General features: G+C 37.9%; 1 protein-coding gene and 1 pseudogene across 1 annotated transcript; one reads left to right on the top strand and one right to left on the bottom strand.

Annotated features, from left to right (window-relative positions):
• Positions 1 to 5,480: 5,480 nt before the first annotated feature.
• On the bottom strand, positions 5,481 to 14,331 carry LOC131356621 (interferon-induced very large GTPase 1-like). Its single transcript, XM_058395750.1, has 6 exons — positions 14,128 to 14,331; positions 11,740 to 11,797; positions 11,544 to 11,646; positions 11,201 to 11,455; positions 10,844 to 11,104; positions 5,481 to 10,741 (listed from the first exon to the last, which is right to left on the bottom strand). Exons 2-6 carry the CDS (start codon positions 11,758 to 11,760, stop codon positions 6,054 to 6,056), a joined length of 5,328 nt encoding a protein of 1,775 aa, XP_058251733.1. The 5' UTR covers positions 11,761 to 11,797; positions 14,128 to 14,331; the 3' UTR covers positions 5,481 to 6,053.
• On the top strand, positions 13,219 to 21,780 carry LOC131356242 (zona pellucida sperm-binding protein 3-like; annotated as a pseudogene).
• The last annotated feature ends 905 nt before the right edge of the window (positions 21,781 to 22,685 follow it).

The following is a 22,685-nucleotide window of genomic DNA, read 5'->3' as shown; positions in this document are numbered from 1 at the left end:
TTGACTCCTTGTCATTGCTTTTTTTTTTTTTTACTTGTAACCTTTCCTCACTTCCTTGGAGGGAGGAACTAAAAAGCAATGAAATGAAATAAGGAGGTGCAGTTTGAGAAAAGCTTAGCTATATGTTTCAGCTAAGTCAAATGAGACACAACTGCTTATTAAGATTGAAGAATCTGTAAAGGACATTAGACAGTGGATGCTTAATAACCTCCTCCTGCTTAACTCCGTCAAGACAACAGTGCTTCTACTAGGACCACATGTAGCCAGAAGTAAGCTTTCTGATTACAGAGTAACAGTGGATGGTCTTTGTTTCATCTTGTCCAGCAGTAAAAGATCTTGGTGTGATTATTGACTCTAGACCTTCGTTTGAAGCTCATGTAGATAATATCCCTAGGGTAGCCTTCTTTCTTCTCAGAAACATTGTTAAGATAAGAAATGTCACTTCATGATGCAGAAAAACTAGTTCATGCTTTTGTTACTTCTAGGTTGGATGTTCCAGTAGGAGCATAAATAAGTTCCAGTTAGTCTGGAATGCAGCAGCTAGAGTCCTAACTAGAACATATGAACACATCACTCCTATCTTAGCCACACTACATTGGCTTCCATTCAAATTTCACATTGATTATAAAATACTACTACTGATTTAACACACTAAATGGTCTTGCAGCACAGTTCCTGATCTTTTGGTTATGATACTACTTCATTCAAATGGTGCATGCTATTTCATAGTACCTCAAGTAGCAAAGGCTGCAGGGGGCAGAGTTTTCTCTTACAAAGCCCCACAGTTATGGGACAGCCTTCCAATTAGTGTTTGGGATTCAGACACAGCCTCAGTGTTTAAATCCAGGCTGAAGACACATTTGTTTAGCCAAGCTCTCAATGTATAGTTTTTCTTAGGTAAAGGAGCACATCTGGAAGGTTCATGGGCATAGAATGTTTGGTGTACTGGGATGTTTGGATGCTGTCACCTTACCACTCTTGCAAGTCACTGAGGTTTATTGACTGATGTGGTTAGATGCTTTATGTCCTGGGAAGACTTGGTCACCTTCTGACTACCTTTTAGTTATGCGGTCATAGCTAGTCTTGCCGGAGTCCTGGCCTGCACTTTACACAATCCACATGGTCTTTAAACATTGACTGATCGCAAGTGTGGCACCCATGGTGGGGAAAAAGAATAAAAGACTCAAATGTAAAAATTAAGTTCAATATAGATAAAGAACCAACATTAAATTTCCGACTATGCCACTTGGGCACCACCCAAGAAAATTAGCTGAGCCCAACAAGGCTCGCACAGATTCGTTTGTCACACAGGGTCAGAAGCAGTAGGGTTCCATACAAAAATATTTTATTTAGGCCGAGAAAATACAACGCAAGACAATAAAACCAAGTTCATTCACTCATTTCACACCCAAACTTCTAAAACTGCATCTCTTAATGACAGATGGACACAGACAGGCTCTTATTCTCAAGTAAGATAGAAGACTTCAATTTCTATTATTAATACACACACAGTGCACTCACAACCACCTCCCAAGGAGCACGACACCCGTGTAGGAAGCAGTGAACCAAAGAGCCACGGTTCCTGCCAACACAAGAGATACAAATTAAAACAAAGAAAACCAACACAATTACAACTGTTGGATGACTTGAAAATAAAGCAACAAAAAACAAACATTCCAGTTAATAACTTAACTGAAACCCACTATACAGAAATACAATATACATATAAAGATAAAGAAATTAACTGCAATATGGGATGTCTACAGAGAGACAAAGCCCAAAAAAAGGAAAACAAGCTTAAATACAGCAGAATATAACTAAAAAGGAAAATCAACTACTCTTAATAAAAAATAACCAAACAAAGGAAAATAAAATGTAGAGCGGCAACACTGTCAGAAATAGAAGCTCCTTAAGAGTGTTACAGTTCAGCTACTGGTTATGAGGGTTTTTCACAAACAAGGAATTTGCTTTTTAAAGCCAATATACCAATCCACATTTCTTTAGCATCACATTAATTTTGAGGACCAGATTCAATTCACGTGTCGATTAAGCAGCAGGACATGTATTAAAGCAGCATGTCGGCTAAACAATGATACCGTCCATGCGGCGCACTTCCAAACACTCGGACGCTGGTATAAAACCCAGTGTAGAACGCGGAGCACCCAGGTATGTGGAACTCAACTCTTGCACTCCGTAATAAACAAATTAAGATGTTAGTTTCGCTGACGTGTTATAAACACTTTAGAGATATCAAGAAATTACACATACAGTTGCGCACTTCCGGGATATATACACTAAAGGGACAGACAGCAGGCTCCTCTAGCACGAAACGAAAGGCAACCCGTCGCCTGAACATACAAGCCTCCCTACAAAACTAAAACAAGCATGCAGTAAGCATCCGATTGTCTTAATTTAAAAAGAAACCACAGCACAGTGCTATACCGTCTCTCGTGTCCACCAGCGATTCCTAGCACCAAACAATAACACGTCGATGACGTCACGGCCCATCAATGATGACGCATCCAAAGCCACATACCCTCTCAGTTTTTATACCCTCCAGGGGTGTCCGGTCTTATCCAGAAAGGGACGGTGTGTGTGCAGGCTTTCATTCCAACCGAGCAGAAGCTATACCTGATTCCAACTGGCTAATCAGTAGAGCTTGGCTTTCAGTAGACTCAGGTGTGGCTTCTGCTCAGTTGGAATGAAAACCTGCACCCACATCGGCCCTTTGCGGATAAGATCGGACACCCCTGCTCCAGGGATTCTTCCGATTTGCTAAAACTAATGACCTCTCCTGCCACACAAGCATACTCAATATCTTTCTCTCTCTATCTGTCTTTCTCTGTCAAGCTATATGTCCCCCTCCTGAACTCCCAGTGTTCTGAGTTCCCAGTTTGACCACTTCTCCTTTCCAGATATGCTTGATCCATCCAGACGCTCTACCCCGGAGTCTCATTGCTTGGTGGTGCTCACTGCTACTATGGATAGATCTGTGTGGACAGCCTGTGACCAGGGGACTGCTGTGCATAGAACCACTTGGAGACCATCAAACAGTCCCTGAACTGTTGCATCTGTCAGCTTGTGACAGGAAGGAATTAGTGCTAAGTCATTAATGAATTCAGAAACTACACAGATGTAATAGTTCCTCAAGAGCTCTTGGTTGCTGTTGTAGAAAGGACATTATTTACATTTACATTATTTACTGTCCAGTGTCACCAAAAAAAGGATGGACTCTCTTCTGAGCCTGGTTCCTCTCAAGGTTTCTTCCTCATATAATCTCAGGGAGTTTTTCCTTGCCACTGTTGCCTCAGGCTTGCTCATTAGGGATAAAATAGGGATAAAATAGTAACTTAACTTTAAACTTTTATAATTTTTTTTTCTTTTTTCTATGTTTCTATACTTCTGTAAAGTGGCTTCAGACAATGTCCACTGTTAAAAGTGCTATACAAATAATTCAATTCAATTAAATTAAATTAAATTAAGAGAAGCATTCCAGTTTAATTGTGGTTCATCTCAGGTGATGTACGCTCGCCTTGTCAGTCCACTGTACTCCAGCAGGGAGAGCCATTGCTCCTGGAACCAGCACTGCATGGTCCTATGCACTATCCACTACAAATCTATGTGGACCGCTCTGTGGCAGCTGTTAATTCCGACCCTGACTCTGAGTTCATATCCAACCATGAGTTTGTGGTGCAGTGTGTATCCGAACTTTACTGACTAACATTTCTGTCTAACTGTTGTGTTCTGACTAGCTCATTATTTGCTCATGTCGTAGGTGTCTGATAGATAGCATGTTTCCATTCACATCATCTAAATTTCACAGCAGGTCTAAAATAGAATATTCTCAGGTTCATTGTAAAGACATTCTGCTTCACCCAAGATCAGAGAAAACGGGTGACTGTTCGTCTATTATAATGTAAATAAGCCACATGCCATTAGGCATTCCATCATCGTGGGCTTTAACATGATGTTTAAGCATGTAACCAACATCATGGTGGTGCTTCACAGTGGTTATATGTAGCAGTCTTTATTATTTGAAATGTATGCAGTACACTTTTATCTGTTGATTCTGACTCTACAATGCTTAGATTTTCATCAGTTGCCACTTGAGAACTGCTCCTGATCACACTCTGCCAGACTCCCAAAACAAAGCTTGCTATTTTCATGAACCTTCATTTAGGTCAGTCCACTGATTTATGATCTTATGAACCTATTGTGATGACTAGTCTTTGTAGTAAAACTTGATGACCACTAAAACATCTTGGTAGCAAATAATGACTCATTCATTAAAAAAATTACTGAAGCCATTGTAACTCCAGAATTTTGTTTGTTTTGTGCAGTTGGCATGCAGGAGAAGGAGTAATAGTGAGTGTCTGGGTTGTGAGACTGCAGTCTGCAAAGATGGACATGTCCAATACATATCTAGGTTTGTTTGTGGTTGAGAAATAAAACCTCCTGTTTACTGTTAAAATGAAAGTTGGTGTTGCAATCAAATGAAGTTTGCATGAGAGAAATTTTATTCAGTGGAATACTTATATTGTCTCTTAAAGCAGACCAGAGTAGATGGACCACTTCAGATTCTGCCTAAAAAATACACTAGACTGGGAAATTTACCAGGTACATGAGTCTCACTTGAGGTCTGAAACTTCACACTTCACTGAATTGTTGATAGAAATTCGTATTTTTGTATTTTATTTTTATATTTTTTATCTTGTCTTTGTTCTGTCCTTATTCCTTTTCCTAGGGTCATAACAGTCGTGTAAGCATTTCACTGCATATCATTCTGTGTACAATTATGTATGTGACTAATAAAATTTGAATTTGAATTTGATTTGAAATGTGTGGAATGATAAAGTTCATCCAAAGAGTATGTTGGTTGTAATCATCCCAGGTTTATCCCAGGGTTTTTTTTCCCCACAGTCTGTGTTAATTATTGGTAGCATTCCTATTAAATATATATCATGGAATTAACTTTTAATCTAAATGAAAAACTGATATTTCAGTTTTTATATTTTTGATTCATAATGCTGCAACATAGGAAAGTGGTGTCCTGTAAAGCAGTTTACATTTTCCTAGAAATATGCTTAGGTTTTTTTTCCCACAGTCTGGGATGATTATCGGTAGCATTCCTATTTAATATATCACAGAATTAATTTCTAATCTAAATGATTCAGGTCTTTTTGATTCATCATGCTGCAACATGGGAAAGTGGTGTTCTCTAAGGAAGTTTACATTTTCCTAGAAATATGCCTAGAAATAAGCAAACATTATCAGCAAACATGAATGAGCCGCTTATAGAGCTGGTCATACGCATTGAATGTGATGTGAACATTGAAACTGCTGACCTGTGTCTGCTTGATTTAATGCTTTGCACTGATACCACATGATTGGCTGATTAGATAACTGCATGAATGTGTAAGTGTATAGGTGTTTCTAATAAAGTGCTCCATGCATGTTTTATGTGTCATATTTATACACATGAACATTTGTTTTAGACAGAATCACAGATTTATTGAAAGTTAAAGAGGTTACATTGATTTTGATTATAAGGCAAAAATGTTATGGTGACTTTAGTATGATACTGTTAACTTTCTATGATCTAAGATCTAAGTTTTGATTTAAATGAAATGAATGATTTATCTAATAATCACATATGGCAGAAAATGTTACACAGACATAGCAATGTTGCCTAAATATATTTATATTGATGGTTAATAATTAGATTTTAAATTTAATTAACACCTAAACACCCAGTAAGAAAGGAAAAAATTCTAATTAAAGGGAAAAAAATCAATAATCAGTGAAGTTTAATGTCCAAAGACATGATTGTAATTCTTGTGCTTTTAAGTATTATTAAAATGGATAGTATTCTCTCATGATTGGAATTTTAACAGAGAAAGTTAAAAGAACTAGAAAACTAAAATGGGTGATTCTAAGTTGTCATGTGTTGTAATGGGATGGACTAATGTTAGGATCCAATGACTCTGATAGCATTTTTAAATCAAGCCAAAAGTGTTCTTTAATCCCTTATCCTGATGATTTTTCACTAGTATTTACTTGATACTAAAACATTCCTTCAAACTTTTTTCTGCTTCTTCCTTTGTGATTTTTTTCCAAACTGGGGGAATATCTGCAGGTTTTGCTTTATACACTTCTGCAAACTGATCATTAAATTGTGCCATCACATATTTCCAGTAGTCTGAGGCCTCTATGCTGGGATCTGCAGGGATGTGCCAGTCTGGAAAGATCTCTCTGTATTTCTTGTAAGGATGGAACTCATGTTGGGTCTCCAGGCATCTGAACTTTCTCTCACTGTTCACATCAGTGGAACAAATGTCAGTGACTAATATCTCTGAGTGTAAATACCTATACAAACCAAGTCCTTGAGGTCTGTGTACAGAAGCAGAGTGATGTGTATGAGCTTCTCCTCCTGCTTCACATGGTGCTTTGCAAAATGGACACTGTTTCCCACAGCCAAATACACGCTTGAACAGCTCATCCTGGGGTTTGATTTTGAGTGCTTTCAGTTTGCTCAGAATGTTATCCTTCTTGAACTTAGTCTTTAGTGAGTCTTCCTTTTCATCCACAGACTGTGTGAGCCAGTGGGCAAATTGATCCCGTTTGGCATTGTTCAAAACCATGACTGCTGCATAATTCCGAATGACAAGTTTTTTTCCAAGCTCTCTGCAAATATTCTGAATAAATGCCTTTATGCTTTCATTTTCATCTGTCTCCTGTTGTGCTTTTCTGATGGCCTCTTTTATCTCTGTAGTAATTCCTTTGAGATGCTGCTCTTCCAGCTCAAAAAGTTTGTTTCCTTTAGAAAATCTATCTTCAATCTGTTTTAATATCCACTCCTTAACAAAGCGTTCATAAGAACATATGTAGGCCACATAGTTCTCAAAATTATTGTCGTCCAGAAGTTGTTTTAAAATAGAGTACTGAAAAAATGAGCGTGTGCTGAATTTAAATGCATTTTCCCCTTGCAGCATTGTATCAATAATGTCTAGTCCCAGTGAGTTACAGATGAATGTCTCAACTGCAGGGCTCAGGCAGAGTTTTACGAATTCTGCAGCCTTCCTCTGACACTGATCACGATTATTGAACAGATCTTTGAAATCAGCACGGTACTTCTCTTTGAATTGCTTGAGGCATCTGCGTGGGTCGTTCTCTTCAATAAAACTGTCATGCATGGCCTGGAATTCTCTTGCAGAAATAGCACAAATGTGCAGCTTTAGAGAGAGTTCAAATTCAGCAGAAAAATTCAATTTCTTTAATGACGTCAATTTTGAATCAATTATATGAAGGATCTCCTGAATGTAGGTGTCATGGTAATCTGATTTTCCTTCTTTCTTGTCATTAATTAACTGCATACATGTGTCAATGACACTGTCTGCCATCTCTTGCAGTCTCACTGTTTGTTCAAATTTATAAACCTGCATTAATTCGAGAGCTTTTTTAAAAACATTTTCTGGTTTAACAATGAACTTCTCTTTGCCGTATTCATCCAGATTCCCTCTGTTTAACCTTTGAGAGACAGAGCTTCCCTTTTGTTTCATGTTCATTCGTAACTGGTTAAAAACACTGTCAGATATTATTTGTCTCTTCAAGCCTTTAAATGACAATTCTTCCAGTGTTTCCTGCCACATGCTTTCAAAGATGTTGTCAAGTTCCTCCTCAGACATACTTTCTGAACGTCTGTTTTTCCGGAGCTCCTCCAGAAGGTTGAGCACTTTCTTTTCTATTCTGTCAGTATGCGTTTTCTTGATGGTGTCCAAATTATTCTTTCCTTTCCTGATTTCAATAAGTGCCTCTAGTTTATTCAGCAGTGAGTTTTCTGTTTCCCTCCTAAGGGATTTTGCACTGTTCACAAAGTCTTCTTTGTACTTTTCCACGAGATAGACATGACCCTCTGTTTGCTCAAAGTATTTGTTGAGGTTTTCCAAAATGGCCTTTTCCCATTTATCAAGCTCTGAGGAGGCCTCGTCTTTCAGGGTCCTCAGTAAATCTTTGAGGTTTGTCTTGTCAGATTGTGATTTCATGATCTCAAAATTAGACACCCTGGTTTCAGCAGATGTTAACCACTTATACATGTCCTTTTTGAAAGACCATTCCCATTTATGGAATTCAGTGCACAGCTTCATGTATGCATCAGCTACCAAGCTGTTCCTAAAGCTGAATATGAAATTTTCATATTTTACTGCATTCCATAAGCTTTTTGTCCACTCCAGAAATTCTTCAATGGTGTTGGTAGATATCTTTTTGTTTACAAGAATGTTTATTATGTTCTTTTTGAAGTCATAGACAGTTTCAGAGTAGCCTGCATTCACTGGAGCCATTGGTGGGTTTCCATGCCAGAGCCCAGGTATATACCAGTTACCAGTCTCTGGATCATACTCCATTACATCAGTAAACTTCTTGTACATTTCTTTGTTTTCCATCTTGGCTGCTGCCTCAGTCATCTCATTCAGCTGCTCTAAGAGAAGCTTCCTGTCTCTCATGTTTTTGTCATGTGCTGAGACATCAGCTACATTCTGATGTACGAATGCACACATGGGTTTTTTGCCTACTTCCTTCATCCTGAGGAATGCATGCACCACAATCTGCAGAATGTCCTTCATTTCTGTAGAGTTCTCCATGGCAATGTTGATGATGGTAATGTCACTCAGTCCAACAACAAGTGTAGCTAGTTCATTGTCATGTTCATAGCTGTCATCTAGCTGTGCCAGCTCAGGCGATTTCAGTCCCTCAGTGTCAATGATCACTAAATGATCACAGTTAAGTACTTCTCTGAAGCTGTCTGTGACTTTGATCATCAACATGAACGCTCCTCGTGTGCATCTTCCACTGCTGACTGCAAACTGAACCCCAAACATGGTGTTTAGTAGGGTAGACTTTCCTGTGCTCTGCACTCCTAATACTGTGACTACCATGATCTTCTTCTTAGTTTGCACTAAAGTATGCAGCTCTTTCAGTACATCACTAATCCACTTTAGTGGTATATTTGAAGCATCTCCATCAACTAGTTCAAGAGGGAATCCCTGTAACAGGAGCTTAGCACACAGTTTGGGTAAGTGTAGCATTTGTTGTCTTGATTTTATATTTTCTGGAAGGGAGACAGCAGCTTCATACAGCTGACCCATTTCCCTCAAAAAGTGTTCAGTTCCTAAAGCACTGTTTGAGATCTGCCTGTCAAGTTCTGCAATCTCCTCTTTCTTCTCAGATGATTGTTGACATTTCTCCTTGTACTTTTCTCTAAGATTGGATAGTTTCTTGCGGGATAAATTGTCCAAATACATTCGCATCCATTTCAGGAAGAAAGATCTCTCAAGAGTGGAACTTGACAGTGCACTTATGAAGCAGGACATGGCTTCTGACATTTCATAGCTGCTTTGCTGCTTCCTGAGTTCCATCTTCTGTTCAGCAAGTTCACCTTTATACATCTGAATGTTTTTATCCCCAGCTTTACGAAGCCTACACTCCTCTTTCTCTATTTTTCCCAGTTTCTTCCAGATCTCACCCTGCAAAGGGAGATGTTCTTCCTTAAACTTTAGTGTGTCCTGTATCATGCTAGTAATTGCCTTTGCATTTTCTTTTGCATTTTGGCACTCCTTATCGTCTTCATCAATCAAAATTCCAAATTCATAAGCAACTGTGGTCATCTTCTCAAGTTGTACAGTCATAGAATTATTTTTAACAACATCACTCACAGCACAACACAGATTTGTGACAAAATCTGCATCATTTTGCTTGGTCTTTAGAATGATCTTGCTTTTTTTCAAATTCAATACAGCAGCTGTTCTTTTCAACAAATCCAGGTTGAAGGCTTTGGTGAGTGCATTACCCACCAAAAACAACTGTGCTTTTACATGTGTATTGATGAGTAGCTGATGGTTTGTGTCAAAATTGTCAAAGAACACAAAAACTGCTGTAGAAATCTGACAAAGGAATGAGTACTGAGTCTCAAATGTACTTATGTCCCCTCTTAGGTTTGCAATAGCCACAGGTTCTGGGAAGATGTCTATGTTTTTATTTCCACAAGGTAAGTACCAGCTGATCTCCACCAAACCATCTGATATTTTTCTTGGGATGTCTCCACAGTCCATGTCACGGTGCACAAATGTGTCATGATATTGCTGTGGATTACTGAGCAGTTTGTTCAAGATTTGAGATTTGGAAATGCTGCAGTCTCCAAGTCTTACAAAAGACACTAAGGGTAAGTCAGCTAGAACAATCCTGTCTTCCACAAACCCTCTTGGATCAGACAAGGAGTGTGGTCTGTATTTCTTCACAATATCTCTTAAGGCCCAAAGCATGAGCATGCTCTGCTGTGTGTCACAATTAGGAAGCAGTAAAGGCACAGAGAACTGGCACATAGACATTTTCAAGGCAATCTCTTGTTGAAGAAAACTGTCTGAGCAAAGGAAGAGTGCAGTTATGATGTCTAAAGGATTGACTTTATGACTAAAGTCCTGGTCGAGGACAAGACTATCCAGATCACTATACAAATCCAAACTCAAATCTTCATCCTCATCAGTTGATGGAGCACATTTGACACTTCTTGCAGTCACATTCACCATCAGGATTTTTTTGAGGAAAAGGCAAGGTAAATCTGATAGAGTCTGTGCTGGATCATCTGTCACTGTGCTCTTGTCTATCTGTAGTACAGTACTCAGTGAGAGTTTATCAGTGAGGTGTTGCTTCAGCCCCAAGTCCTGAAGAAAGCTCTCAAGACTGGTTACTATTAAGAAAAAATAAATAAAAGAAACAATCTCATACTCCTAATCAAAGGTTTGGATAAAAATCATCTGCCATAAAATTTGCAAAGTGTATAAATACTTACGAGTACGAGCATCTAACCCAGCTGTCTCGCTTGTGCTGCCATTCATAAGCACTGTTGCAATGTGGAAGGAGTACATTTTTCCAGGAGACAAGTTATTGAAAACAAGTGTGTTCATTTCTATTTCTTTTTCATGAACAGTCACACCATTGTGGGAACACAGCACATGGTATTTCTTCTCAAAGGATGCAGGTGGATGCCAGGTTAGAGTAACTGATGTACTCCTGATATTCTCAACCTTGATACTTTCAGGTGGGTTTGGAACTGTAATGAAAAGAGAGTTGGAGTAGTAATGGCATGGTAAATTAAATGGATGTTATTATACATATGTCACAATAAAAACATTAAACTGGTTATTACTTGTATATGCAGACACTTTGGCTGTTGAACTCTGGTTTCCATTGTCTGAGACTGCGACCACAGTAAAAGTGTACTCCGTGCCTGGGTGCAGGCCTGACACTTCAGCATAATGCTGTGACAGTGTCTGGATGCTTGAGGATGTGCTGCTGCTGCACCTCAGCTCATATGTTGATATGCTGTCTAAGCAATTCCACTGAAGTCTAGCAAAATCAGTCCCAATGGTCTGTACTGAAATGTCAAATGGTGCAGGGACATCTGTGAAGAACAAAAATATTTATATTACACTCATGATAAACTGTTGTGTTTGTGTTGGAAAGTGATGTCAAAGTTTTCATAGCAATACCTTCTGAAGTGACTTTCTCTTTTAGATGTGACTCTGCAGACTGTTTTCCAGAAAGACTTAGTTGTAGATCTTTGTCAAAGAAATCTCTGGCGTCTTCAAATTGCTTGGTTAGAAAATATTTGAACAAAGTTTTGAATAATGAGTTTGAGCAAATATGTATAAACAGTCTGAAATGTCAATCTATAAAATCAAATACCTCTTCATCAGAACTCTCCATTATGCATAGTATAGTAAAATCAGTCTTCACTGGCCAACTGTACAAACCAAACACAAGATATATTTTAAGTATTTAGACACAGAGAAGTCATGTTATAGACAGCAACAACATATAGAAAACATACCAAAGATCGAAAATGTTACTCATTAGAATGGGATAGAATAGAATAGAATAGAATCTTTATTGTAATTGTTTTAAACAATGTTTAGCAGCTCAAAAGAGTTAACAATGTAAACAGAAAGAGGCATAGATATGAAACAAAATATATATGTGTATTTATATAAACTCTATGGCTAGATAATCTATGTTTTATTACATATTATATGGCAAAATTTCACATGAACACTAAAGAGTGACAGAGAATCTGGACTTTCCCCCTTCCCTCCAGCAGAGGCTGCACAACTGTCAGTAGCAGACAGTGGAAGAAAATAGACTTCTTACACAGGCATTGGCATTAACTTTTTCACTCACCTGCCAATTTGGCTGCTAAATTTACCGGTTAAGTTAAGTTACCGGCTAGTCATAACTTCTACTACTTAAAAACACAGCATATGTACAGCAGACAGTCCTCACAATACATTACAGTGGTACCTCGGTCCTCAGCCACCCCTGTGATTGAATTTTCGGTATTCGATTTGAATTTTCGAGTCAATTTGACCTCGGTGTACAAAAATATTTTTGGTGTATGACCCGACCATCAGGAACGCCGGTTCTTGTTTCATACAGGATTGCAACGAATATCAACATTTCGAACAAAATTCAAACAAATGTTACTGTGAACTGTATTTTCGACACAAATTTTCAGTTTTCAAAAAGAATTTTTCAGTGTTCGACCCGACCTGAAAAGAACTATTGTGACCGCATACACTTTCCATGCAGTGTACCCTTGGGTAGACAATAGAGATGAAGCGGTTTATGCGGGTCATCTGTTCTGAAAGCATCATCTGTGAGTTCTTGTGTTATAACCCCACGCTATCTTTTGTGGTATAATTTCAGTAGCCATGTCTCCGAGAAAGGGGTAAATCAAGCATCAGTTTTGCCGAGAGGAAAGTTGTGAGATCAACCATCAAGATGAAACAGATTAATTCCTTTTACATTATTTCCTATGGGGAAAAAATAATTCGACCAAATCGGTATTCGACCAGACTTTTGGAACGAATTAAGGTCGAACACTGAGGTACCACTGTATATGATATATGGAGTGATATACAAGCCATTTGCATAAAGTTTGACACTTGTTAATAAAAATTCTACTTTTTTTTTTTTTTTTTTGGTTTCCTTCGTTGTTTCTTTTTTACACAGGCCAGGCTCCACGGAAGGGCCTACCCAATCAGAAGCTTGGCCCACCATGGCCCCACAACACAACAGCCAATCATAAAATTGGTACGATATTCAATTGAGCTCCATATACTTTTTCTTTTTTACCTTTCCAACCACCTCCTTTTTTAACCTGTTGAGATGGCTGACCAGCTTATTGACCTCACTACCTTTGAGGTTAATGGACATGCTGAATTACGAAGCAATAATGGCAATAATAGCCAAGGAACTTTGTTAGAACTATATGTGAACCAGAACACAGCTACCACTTCATCATCAGGTCGGAGAAATAGATGATTCAAGCTCATCAGCAGCTTCCGATCAAAAAACACAATTACACACACTCAACAATGCAGTAATTCTGTCCCAAATTATTTAAACAGGGCAAATCCTCACCAGTCGGTTCTAGAATCATAGAGCCGAAATGTTTTTGGAGGGACTGAGAGATGCTTTTCGGCGGCTTTGTATCAGTCAATTAATACATCTACTGCCACCTACTGGAAGTTTGTGTGTATCCACAGATAAGGGACTCTCTTCCATTACAGTACAGTGAACCAACAGAACACAACCTGATACATCACACCATTAATCAAGAGGACCTGTGATCCATTGTTTGGCTTACCGAAGATTACAAACATTAGATTGTGCAAATGATACGATCAGAGTACGCTTCGTAAAAAACTCTGTATACTAAGTAGTAGACCTACATAAGATCCATATTTCAGTTTCATTCAAATCCACACACACACATCATCTTTGTGCATTCTTCTTTGTAATAAATGCGATTAAGTTATAAAATTGCAAAAGAATAGTTTAATGTTAGCGTGATTTACTTGGGATAACTTAACTGATTGAATTATAATTAGTGATTGACAAATGTGTTTACTTTATTTATATTTGTGAAATATATTTGTCAAGATAATTGATGAATTCTAACCTTAGAAAATATATAAGTTTATGTTCACACACGTGCTCTGTAAAAGATATTTAAGCAATGCGCTTTTCTTCTCTGATGATAAACCAGATATTTACAACCAGACCCGTACTTACGTGCTTGTCTAGAAGAAATGATTGAAAACAGCAAATTTCAAAGAATCACCACACGCCCTCAGAACCCTCCTTTATACAGTTTGCTCCAGAAGGACTAAACGATATTATTTATATAATTAGTCGTTAATAATGACGTCCGTATTCTAGCGTAGCTCATTTCCCTGGTTATGGTTTCGTCGATACCGAAAGTACATGTAGTAACACATCTAAGTTTCGTTTCTGTAAAAATGAACATAGGTACAGGCAAACGACACACTGAGCTGATTCCTGAATCCCTTTCGCGTGCACGCGCAGAACTCTGAAATGTCATGAGGATTCAGTGAGATTGTTATGAATACTTTTACTATTAAGCTTTCAAGATACGTTTCTGAGATTTAAGTGAGAGATCAAGTGTGTCCCCTAATGCTCTATAGTGCTGATTCTAATGGGTGGGTTTTGGAACAAACACAAAACCCATATACATTGTTTAAGTAGTGTAACCCTAATTTCTTGGCTTATTTTAATACTCTCCAGTCTCTTTTCTGGCTGTGGGTAATAAGCGGGCTACAGTTGAGTTGCAACAACTTATTTATTTCGGCCAAACGGCAAGACAGTACATGAACTTTTTCCTCTCTGCTGTTCTCCCTCACCCCGGTGCTACTACAACCTGGCCGGTGTTACTTGTTAGTTCCCTTTTAACATAACCAACACAACAAGCAAAATCAAATGTCACACATGCAGGGATACAGACAAAAAAATAATGTGCTATATGAAATAATATTCAATTTTAAATTAAAACACATAAATAAATACCTTATGGGTGTACTTTATATGATAATAAATAACAAATCAATGCACAATTAAGGTTACAGTAGTATTATTCAAATGATCACAACATTATATACAGCTGGAACTTAACCCATTACTTTTTTATAAACAAAAAAATTATAATGTGTAAATCCAATACACAGTAAGGTATCTGTCCTGAATTTTATCAACCTGTTACTGTCTGTGGGGATTTTCTCCTTCTAATGTTCTGCTTGTATAGATGGATTGGCTAGGATCAGCTTCTAGGAATAAATGAGGGTAAAATGTGTGTCCAGGTTATATATTGACCACATACTATAAAGTAGTTAGAGACAGTGAATGAGTGAGAGAATGGTCCATAATGCACTAAACTCAATAACAAATTTGCCAAGGAACCCAAACCAGAGCTACATCTTTGAAATACTAACACCCACATTTTCTTATTTATAATTGCTCCTCCTCATTTAACAGAGTTAAATTGAGTCAAACTGAGGTAGTGAAAAATATTTGACGTTTGCACCAAAATAAATACTGTGCATTTGGCATCTATCACATTATAAGCACATGTGCAACTTTTCCCAACTTTCAGTGGATCACAGAGGACATGTTGATATCATGAACATGGTTTTATTGATCAAGAGAAAACTTTTAGAATTGATTATATATGCCAGATACAGTGGTGGTGTTGATGCATCACAGCTCAAGGGCCACTAGTTTGATCCTAAGCATCCATGCCCTTATGAAGAGCAACTTACATTTATCTAATTTATACAACTGAGCAGTTGAGGGTTAAGGGCCTTGCTCAAGAGTCCATCTGTGGCTGCTTGGCAGTAGTGGCAGATTTAAACTCACAACTCTTCTTAAACACTGAGCTATTACTTCCACATACATAGTCTCATCCAGGGTGAATTTTCACACCCTGCTCAAAGTGTTTCTTGGATAAACTCCAGACTCACCACAACCCTGAACAGGATAAAGTGCTTAGTGATGATGAATGAATCAATATTTATGCCAAACAATTTACAAAACCAAACAACTGGGTAATATTACAAAATTTCCCTGAGACAGGTTTGGAAACCTGTGAAATAACTAATAAGTGGAATCAGAATCATTGTTATGTTTGTGGCAAACAAAGATTATAGAAGGAGCTCTGGTTGAGAGATTGAACTCTTCTCCATGCCACCCAGCCATTTTTTTGCAGAAACTCCCTGTCTGGGACAGGGCCATAATAGTGCGGATCCATTATACGCAGGTAGCTGCCTTCTTCCCCAGTGCACACACCCAGAATGCCTTTGGAGGAGTCCCTACTGGACAATAGCTTGTGTTTAACAGTTCCGCAGGTCTGTTTCTTGTAGCTGTAGCTGTATTACATTTTCCACTTAAGTAGTAATGTATTTGAAAAATAAAGTAATACTACATAAAAACAGCACTATGGGAAAAAGTAACAAAATTACAATTGCTAATATTATATACGATCTAGTTTGTTTAATAATAGCTTATAATAAAAACCAAATATTTGAGTTTTAGCATATAGAAAAAAAAATGCAAATGATCAGCTAATAAATCTTGCAAAATAATTTAATCAGGCAGTTTAGAACTTGGTCCTGCTATGAGAAATAACATGTGGACTCTAAAAGTAAAGATTACAAGTGAAACTGGTGCAGACAGATTAGAGACATCCTTTAAAATAAAAAAAGTCAAAGTCAAAGAAGCTTTATTGTCACTTTAACCATATATAGCTGATCCAGTATACAGTGAAGTGAAACAACGTTCCTCCTAGACCAAAGGTGTTACACATAACAAAGACAAAGTACAGTGACGCGGACAAACATAGAGATAAAACTAAACTATACTTAAAGTGCAAGGAAAAACTAGACATACAACAGAAGTGCACATGATGACAAGACAGGACAGTGCTGACAAACAACATGTAGATCGACTCTGTGCAAAAGAATAGTGTAGACAGTGAGTGCAAATATTAAATTGACACATGTAAACAGGATCAATATAAAGTGTAAAGTGTAATGTTAATTGACATGCGTGCAAACAGGACAATTTGTGTGTGTGTGTGTCTGACTCTAACAAAGCTTTTAAGATTCATCTTAAGCATATAACAAATAATATTAATGTCTACAATGAGTTTAATGTTTATAAATTTAGTTGTTCTTGTGGCATCAGTCAGAAGACAATGGAAATAGAGGTTTTAAATCAAGGGTCTCTTGAAATATTCTCATTTTCAAAAGCTGAAACCTTCCCTGAGGCTGACATTGGGGGTCTGGTTGTAATGTGTGAGGAGGAAAAGTGGAGGGTTATAGTGAAAAGGCGATATATTGGATGTGGTGTTCCTTTATCTCCCAGATCAGTTCAGCTGGGTGAAGATGGTACACCTGGACAGTGCAGTCCTCTCAGAGAGTTCATCACCTCTACTGCCAGATTACAAGACTGGAGATGAAATTTGATAGCATCTATAGATTAGATAGACTAAGTTTGACATTTGTTAATAAGAAAGCAGACTGAATAACTTATCCAGAATATTATTTAGGTTCAGACCAGGTAGCTAAAATTCCTGTTCTAGGCTGACTGAAGTGGACCCAATGTAGTCTTCTGATGTTGTAGCCATGGTATGCTGCTTTATCGGATGAATAGAGTGGTTAAATGCCTGACCACAGTCCTCATGTCAACCAAAAACATTCTAGCCATTCCATTCTGAACTCTCAGCATTTCTACCTGCTGCTGCTTCCTGTATATTTATTGTATGCTTGTTTTTGTACTCCTCATTGTGCATAAATTCTATGTTGCATAAAAATCTCAGGATCAGCTAAGACAGAAAAAAAAGATTGACTTAAATGCAACTGTTTAGTGTTACTTAACTTTTCAGGTAAGAGGCAACTGGCTCATTTATTCTAATAAGCTGGTATTTTCCCATGGCATGCACCTAACCTGGCATTTCAAATATAGTGTTCAGGGATTGTGTCTTCTTGTGTATTGTTTTTCCTATCTTCTTACCAGAAATGTTTAATCACAGTGCAGAATCCCTGAGCCTCACCTGGTACTCACTGACCTCAACCGTTGAAGCAGTAGGATTATTGCACTTCTCTCTTGATGTAATTAGAGGTGAACTTTACCTAAAGATCTCTATAGACTTCTTTCATTTATCATTTTGTCATGCATTAGGTGTAGCTGCAAATAGTTAATGTTTGAGAGAGTTACTAAACTCCCCAAAACTGTTTGAAACTTCCTTGATTTTTTTTCATCCTAATTCTTCGGAAATCAAAGAAACCAGATTTCCTCCATCTTTAAGAATATGCCAGTTCTTAATATGCAGCTTAAGGTATTGAATACTGTATAATCTCCTGTGGTAGATACCCCAGAAATCTTGTAAATTGAATATATATTTTATCAAGGTTACTATAAGCATACTAATGTGTATTTAAAGAATTGTAAAGTTAATTTTGATATACAGTAATGTCCATTTTAGCCCATGACTCAGAGCTCTAGGAAATTTCACAATATTTGAGGATGTACACGTTTTAAGAATGTGGTCATATGGGAACCGGTGAGATAGGAGTTAGTAGGCTTCTAGAGTGCTGAGTTGGGGCTATTTATTGTTTTGTTTGTTTGATTGTAAATTCATTAATTAATTAATTATGATCCATCTCTCAACATGTTTCAAAGGAATGCAAATGGATATGGATGGATGCAAAGTTAGATATGGATTATTCAGTGTGGATTCACTGGTGTGTGTGTGTGTGTATATATGCAGATCTACAGATTGTAAATACAGGTGGGTATCATGTGATTAATGAGTAAGGTGGCTTCAGTGAACATGGATACTTCATTTTGCAAATGATATGTGTGCATTCATTTTTGACTCCTTGTCATTGCTTTTTTTACTTGTAACCTTTCCTCACTTCCTTGGAGGGAGGAACTAAGAAGCAATGAAATAAAATAAGTAGGTGCAGTTTGAGAAAAGCTTAGCTATATTAGCTTATCTTATTAAGATTGAAGAATCTGTAAAGTACATTAGACAGTGGATGCTTCCTCCGGCTTAACTCTGTCAAGACAATAGTGCTTGTACTAGGACCACATGTAGCCAGAAGTAAGCTTTCTGGTTACAGAAAGCTGACGCGTCGCTGACACCTCCAAGACAAAATCCAGATATCTGGCATGTTAATATCTGGGACGGTCGGCCGACTCGACATCGCGTGGTGTCAATTGTAGCTATGACCTCCAGCCAATGAGAGAGCAAGTCAACAGGTTGAGGTCACCAGAAGAAAAGCAGCAGCAGCAACATGGCTTCAAAAATAATGTGGACACAACATTTATTTTAATAAATTAACATTTATTTAGAGTGAGACTCCTGCCGACGTCCATTTTCAAAACAAACCTCAACCAAAAGTCTCGCATCATTTCTGGATCCACCTGTCGCATGTGTTTTCGTGATAAAACGTGGTTTGGGGACGGCGTTGGGTGACAAGAGTTGTCAGATGGCGTGGTGTGCGACCCCCTCTTGTGGATCATTTACGAAGCGTCGCGTAGTGTGAACACCACAAGGACAAAAAGACATACAGTGAAGTCATGTAGTCTGAACAGCAAAGCAATCTGCCGACGGTTAAAGTCTTGTAGTATGAACTAGCCTTTACAAAGCCCCACAGTTATGGAACAGTCTTCCAATTAGTGTTCGGAATTCATACACAGCCTCAATGTTTAAGTCCAGGCTGAAGACACATTTGTTTAGCCAAGCTTTCAGTGTATAGTTTTTCTTAGGTAAAGGAGCACATCTGGAAGGTTCATGGGAATAGAGTGTTTGGTGTACTGGGATGTTTGGATGCTGTCACCTTACCACTCATGCAAGTCACTCAGGTTTATTGACTGTGATGTGGTTAGATTCTTTATGTCCCAGGAAGACTTTCTGTCACCTTCTGACTCTCCCTTTTAGATATGCTGTCATAGCTAGTCTTGCCGGAGTCCTGGCCTACACTTTACACATAATCTACATTGTCTTTAAACATCGCATGATCGCAGGCATACTCTTTCTATATATATCTTTCTCTCTCTCTCGCTGTTTTTCTCTGTCAAGCTATATGTCCCCCTCCTGAACTCCCAGTGTTCTGAGTTCCCAGTTTGACCACTTCTTCTTTCCGGACCTGCTTGATCCATCCAGACACTCTACCCCTGATTGGAGTCTCATTGCTTGGTGGTGCTCACTGCTACTATGGATAGATCTGTGTGGACAGCCTGTGACCAGGGGACTGCTGTGCATAGAACCACTTGGAGACTATCAAACAGTCCCTGAACTGTTGCAGGAAGGAATTAGTGCTAAGTCATTAATGAATTCAGAAACTACACTGATGTAATAGTTCCTCAAGAGCTCTTGGTTGCTGCTGTAGAAAGGACATTATTTACATTTACATTATTTACTGTCCAGTGTCACCAAAAAAAGGATGGACTCTCTTCTGAGCCTGGTTCCTCTCAAGGTTTCTTCCTCATATAATCTCAGGGAGTTTTTCCTTGCCACTGTTGCCTCAGGCTTGCTCATTAAGGATGAAATAGGGATAAAATAGTAACTTAACTTTAAACTTTATCATTTTTTTTTCTTTTTTTCTGTTTCTATACTTCTGTAAAGAGGCTTCAGACAATGTCTATTGTTAAAAGTGCTATACAAATAATTCAATTCAATTCAATTCAATTCAATTCAATTCAATTCAATTCAATTCAATTAAGAGAAGCACTCCAGTTTAATTGTGGTTCATCTCAGGTGATGTACGCTCGCCTTGTCAGTCCACTGTATTCCAGCAGGGAGAGCCATTGCTCCTGGAACCAGCACTGCATGGTCCTATGCACTATCCACTACAAATCTATGTGGACCGCTCTGTGGCAGCTGTTAATTCCGACCCTGACTCTGAGTTCATATCCAACCATGAGTTTGTGGTGCAGTGTGTATCCGAACTTTACTGACTAACATTTCTGACTAACTGTTGTGTTCTGACTAGCTACTTTATTTGCTCATGTCGTAGGTGTCTGATAGATAGCATGTTTCCATTCACATCATCTAAATTTCACAGCAGGTCTAAAATAGAATATTCTCAGGTTCATTGTAAAGACATTCTGCTTCACCCAAGATCAGAGAAAACGGGTGACTGTTTGTCTATTATAATGTAAATAAGCCACATGCCATTAGGCATTCCATCATCGTGGGCTTTAACATGATGTTTAAGCATGTAACCAACATCATGGTGGTGCTTCACAGTGGTTATATGTAGCAGTCTTTATTATTTGAAATGTATGCAGTACACTTTTCTCTGTTGATTCTGACTCTACAATGCTTAGATTTTCATCAGTTGCCACTTGAGAACTGCTCCTGATCACACTCTGCCAGACTCCCAAAACAAAGCTTGCTATTTTCATGAACCTTCATTTAGGTCAGTCCACTGATTTATGATCTTATGAACCTATTGTGATGACTAGTCTTTGTAGTAAAACTTGATGACCACTAAAACATCTTGGTAGCAAATAATGACTCATTCATTAAAAAAATTACTGAAGCCATTGTAACTCCAGAATTTTGTTTGTTTTGTGCAGTTGGCATGCAGGAGAAGGAGTAATAGTGAGTGTCTGGGTTGTGAGACTGCAGTCTGCAAAGATGGACATGTCCAATACATATCTAGGTTTGTTTGTGGTTGAAAAAGAAAACCTCCTGTTTACTGTTAAAATGAAAGTTGGTGTTGCAATCAAATGAAGTTTGCATGAGAGAAATTTTATTCAGTGGAATACTTATATTGTCTCTTAAAGCAGACCAGAGTAGATGGACCACTTCAGATTCTGCCTAAAAAATACACTAGACTGGGAAATTTACCAGGTACATGAGTCTCACTTGAGGTCTGAAACTTCACACTTCACTGAATTGTTGATAGAAATGTATGGAATGATAAAGTTCATCCAAAGAATATGTTGGGTGGCATCATCCCAGGTTTATCCCAGGGTTTTTTTCTGTGTTGATTATTGGTAGCATTCCTATTTAATATATATCACAGAATTAATTTCTAATCTAAATGATTCAGGTCTTTTTAAATTCATCATGCTGCAACATGGTAAAGTGGTGTTCTCTAAGGAAGTTTACATTTTCCTTGAAATATGCCTACATGCTAGTGCTGCAAATTTCAGCAAACTTATCAGCAAACATGATGGAGCCGCTTATAGAGCTGGTCATACGCACCTGCTTCGCTGAAATGTTGGTACATCTTAATTTCTTAATTAATTTCTTACTTTCTTAATTTAATCCTAATTTAAATTTCTAATCTAAAAAATCTGTTCAGCAGCAAAGTACAAAGGAAGCTAAGATGCAGAATTTTTGTTACTCTGCTGCAAGTCTGACAAGCAATTAAGGATCATTAATTCATTAGTAGGTGGTATTATTGATCAACTGCCCAAATAATCATGTTATGTAATTTTCATAATTAATATTTCCTCATTCCTCAATCTAAAAAACTTTTATCTGTTTGTCCCAAAGGACAAGGGAAGCTAAGCTGCATCAGAGAAAGATGTTTTTGTTACTCTGCTGCAAGACTGGCAAGTAATTAAGGATCATCCTTAAACAAATTGTCTATGATGAATGTTGCACTGAGGTGTTTTTTGTTCAAACAATGGGAGCTATTTTAATATTTCAAAGATGTAGGTCAATTTTAAATCAAGTGTGTATCTTGATAAGACAGTATCTTCAATATAGAGTTACTAGAAGCTTGGAGGTTGAATCACTATTCACTTTTTAATTT

The sequence above is a fragment of the Hemibagrus wyckioides genome, linkage group LG07 (genome assembly GCF_019097595.1).
Source record: "Hemibagrus wyckioides isolate EC202008001 linkage group LG07, SWU_Hwy_1.0, whole genome shotgun sequence".
Classification (NCBI taxonomy): domain Eukaryota; kingdom Metazoa; phylum Chordata; class Actinopteri; order Siluriformes; family Bagridae; genus Hemibagrus; species Hemibagrus wyckioides.
The sequence above is the reverse complement of the archived record's forward strand: the minus strand, read 5'-3'. Positions and strand labels throughout refer to the sequence as shown.

Coding starts and splice junctions, on each gene's coding strand:
- LOC131356621 (XM_058395750.1), bottom strand. CDS start 11,760: ATGGAGAGTTCTGATGAAGAG. Junction 11,647..11,739: donor TGGAGAGTTCTGATGAAGAG/GTATTTGATTTT, acceptor TTTCTAACCAAG/CAATTTGAAGACGCCAGAGA. Junction 10,742..10,843: donor TGGGTTAGATGCTCGTACTC/GTAAGTATTTAT, acceptor TTTTCTTAATAG/TAACCAGTCTTGAGAGCTTT.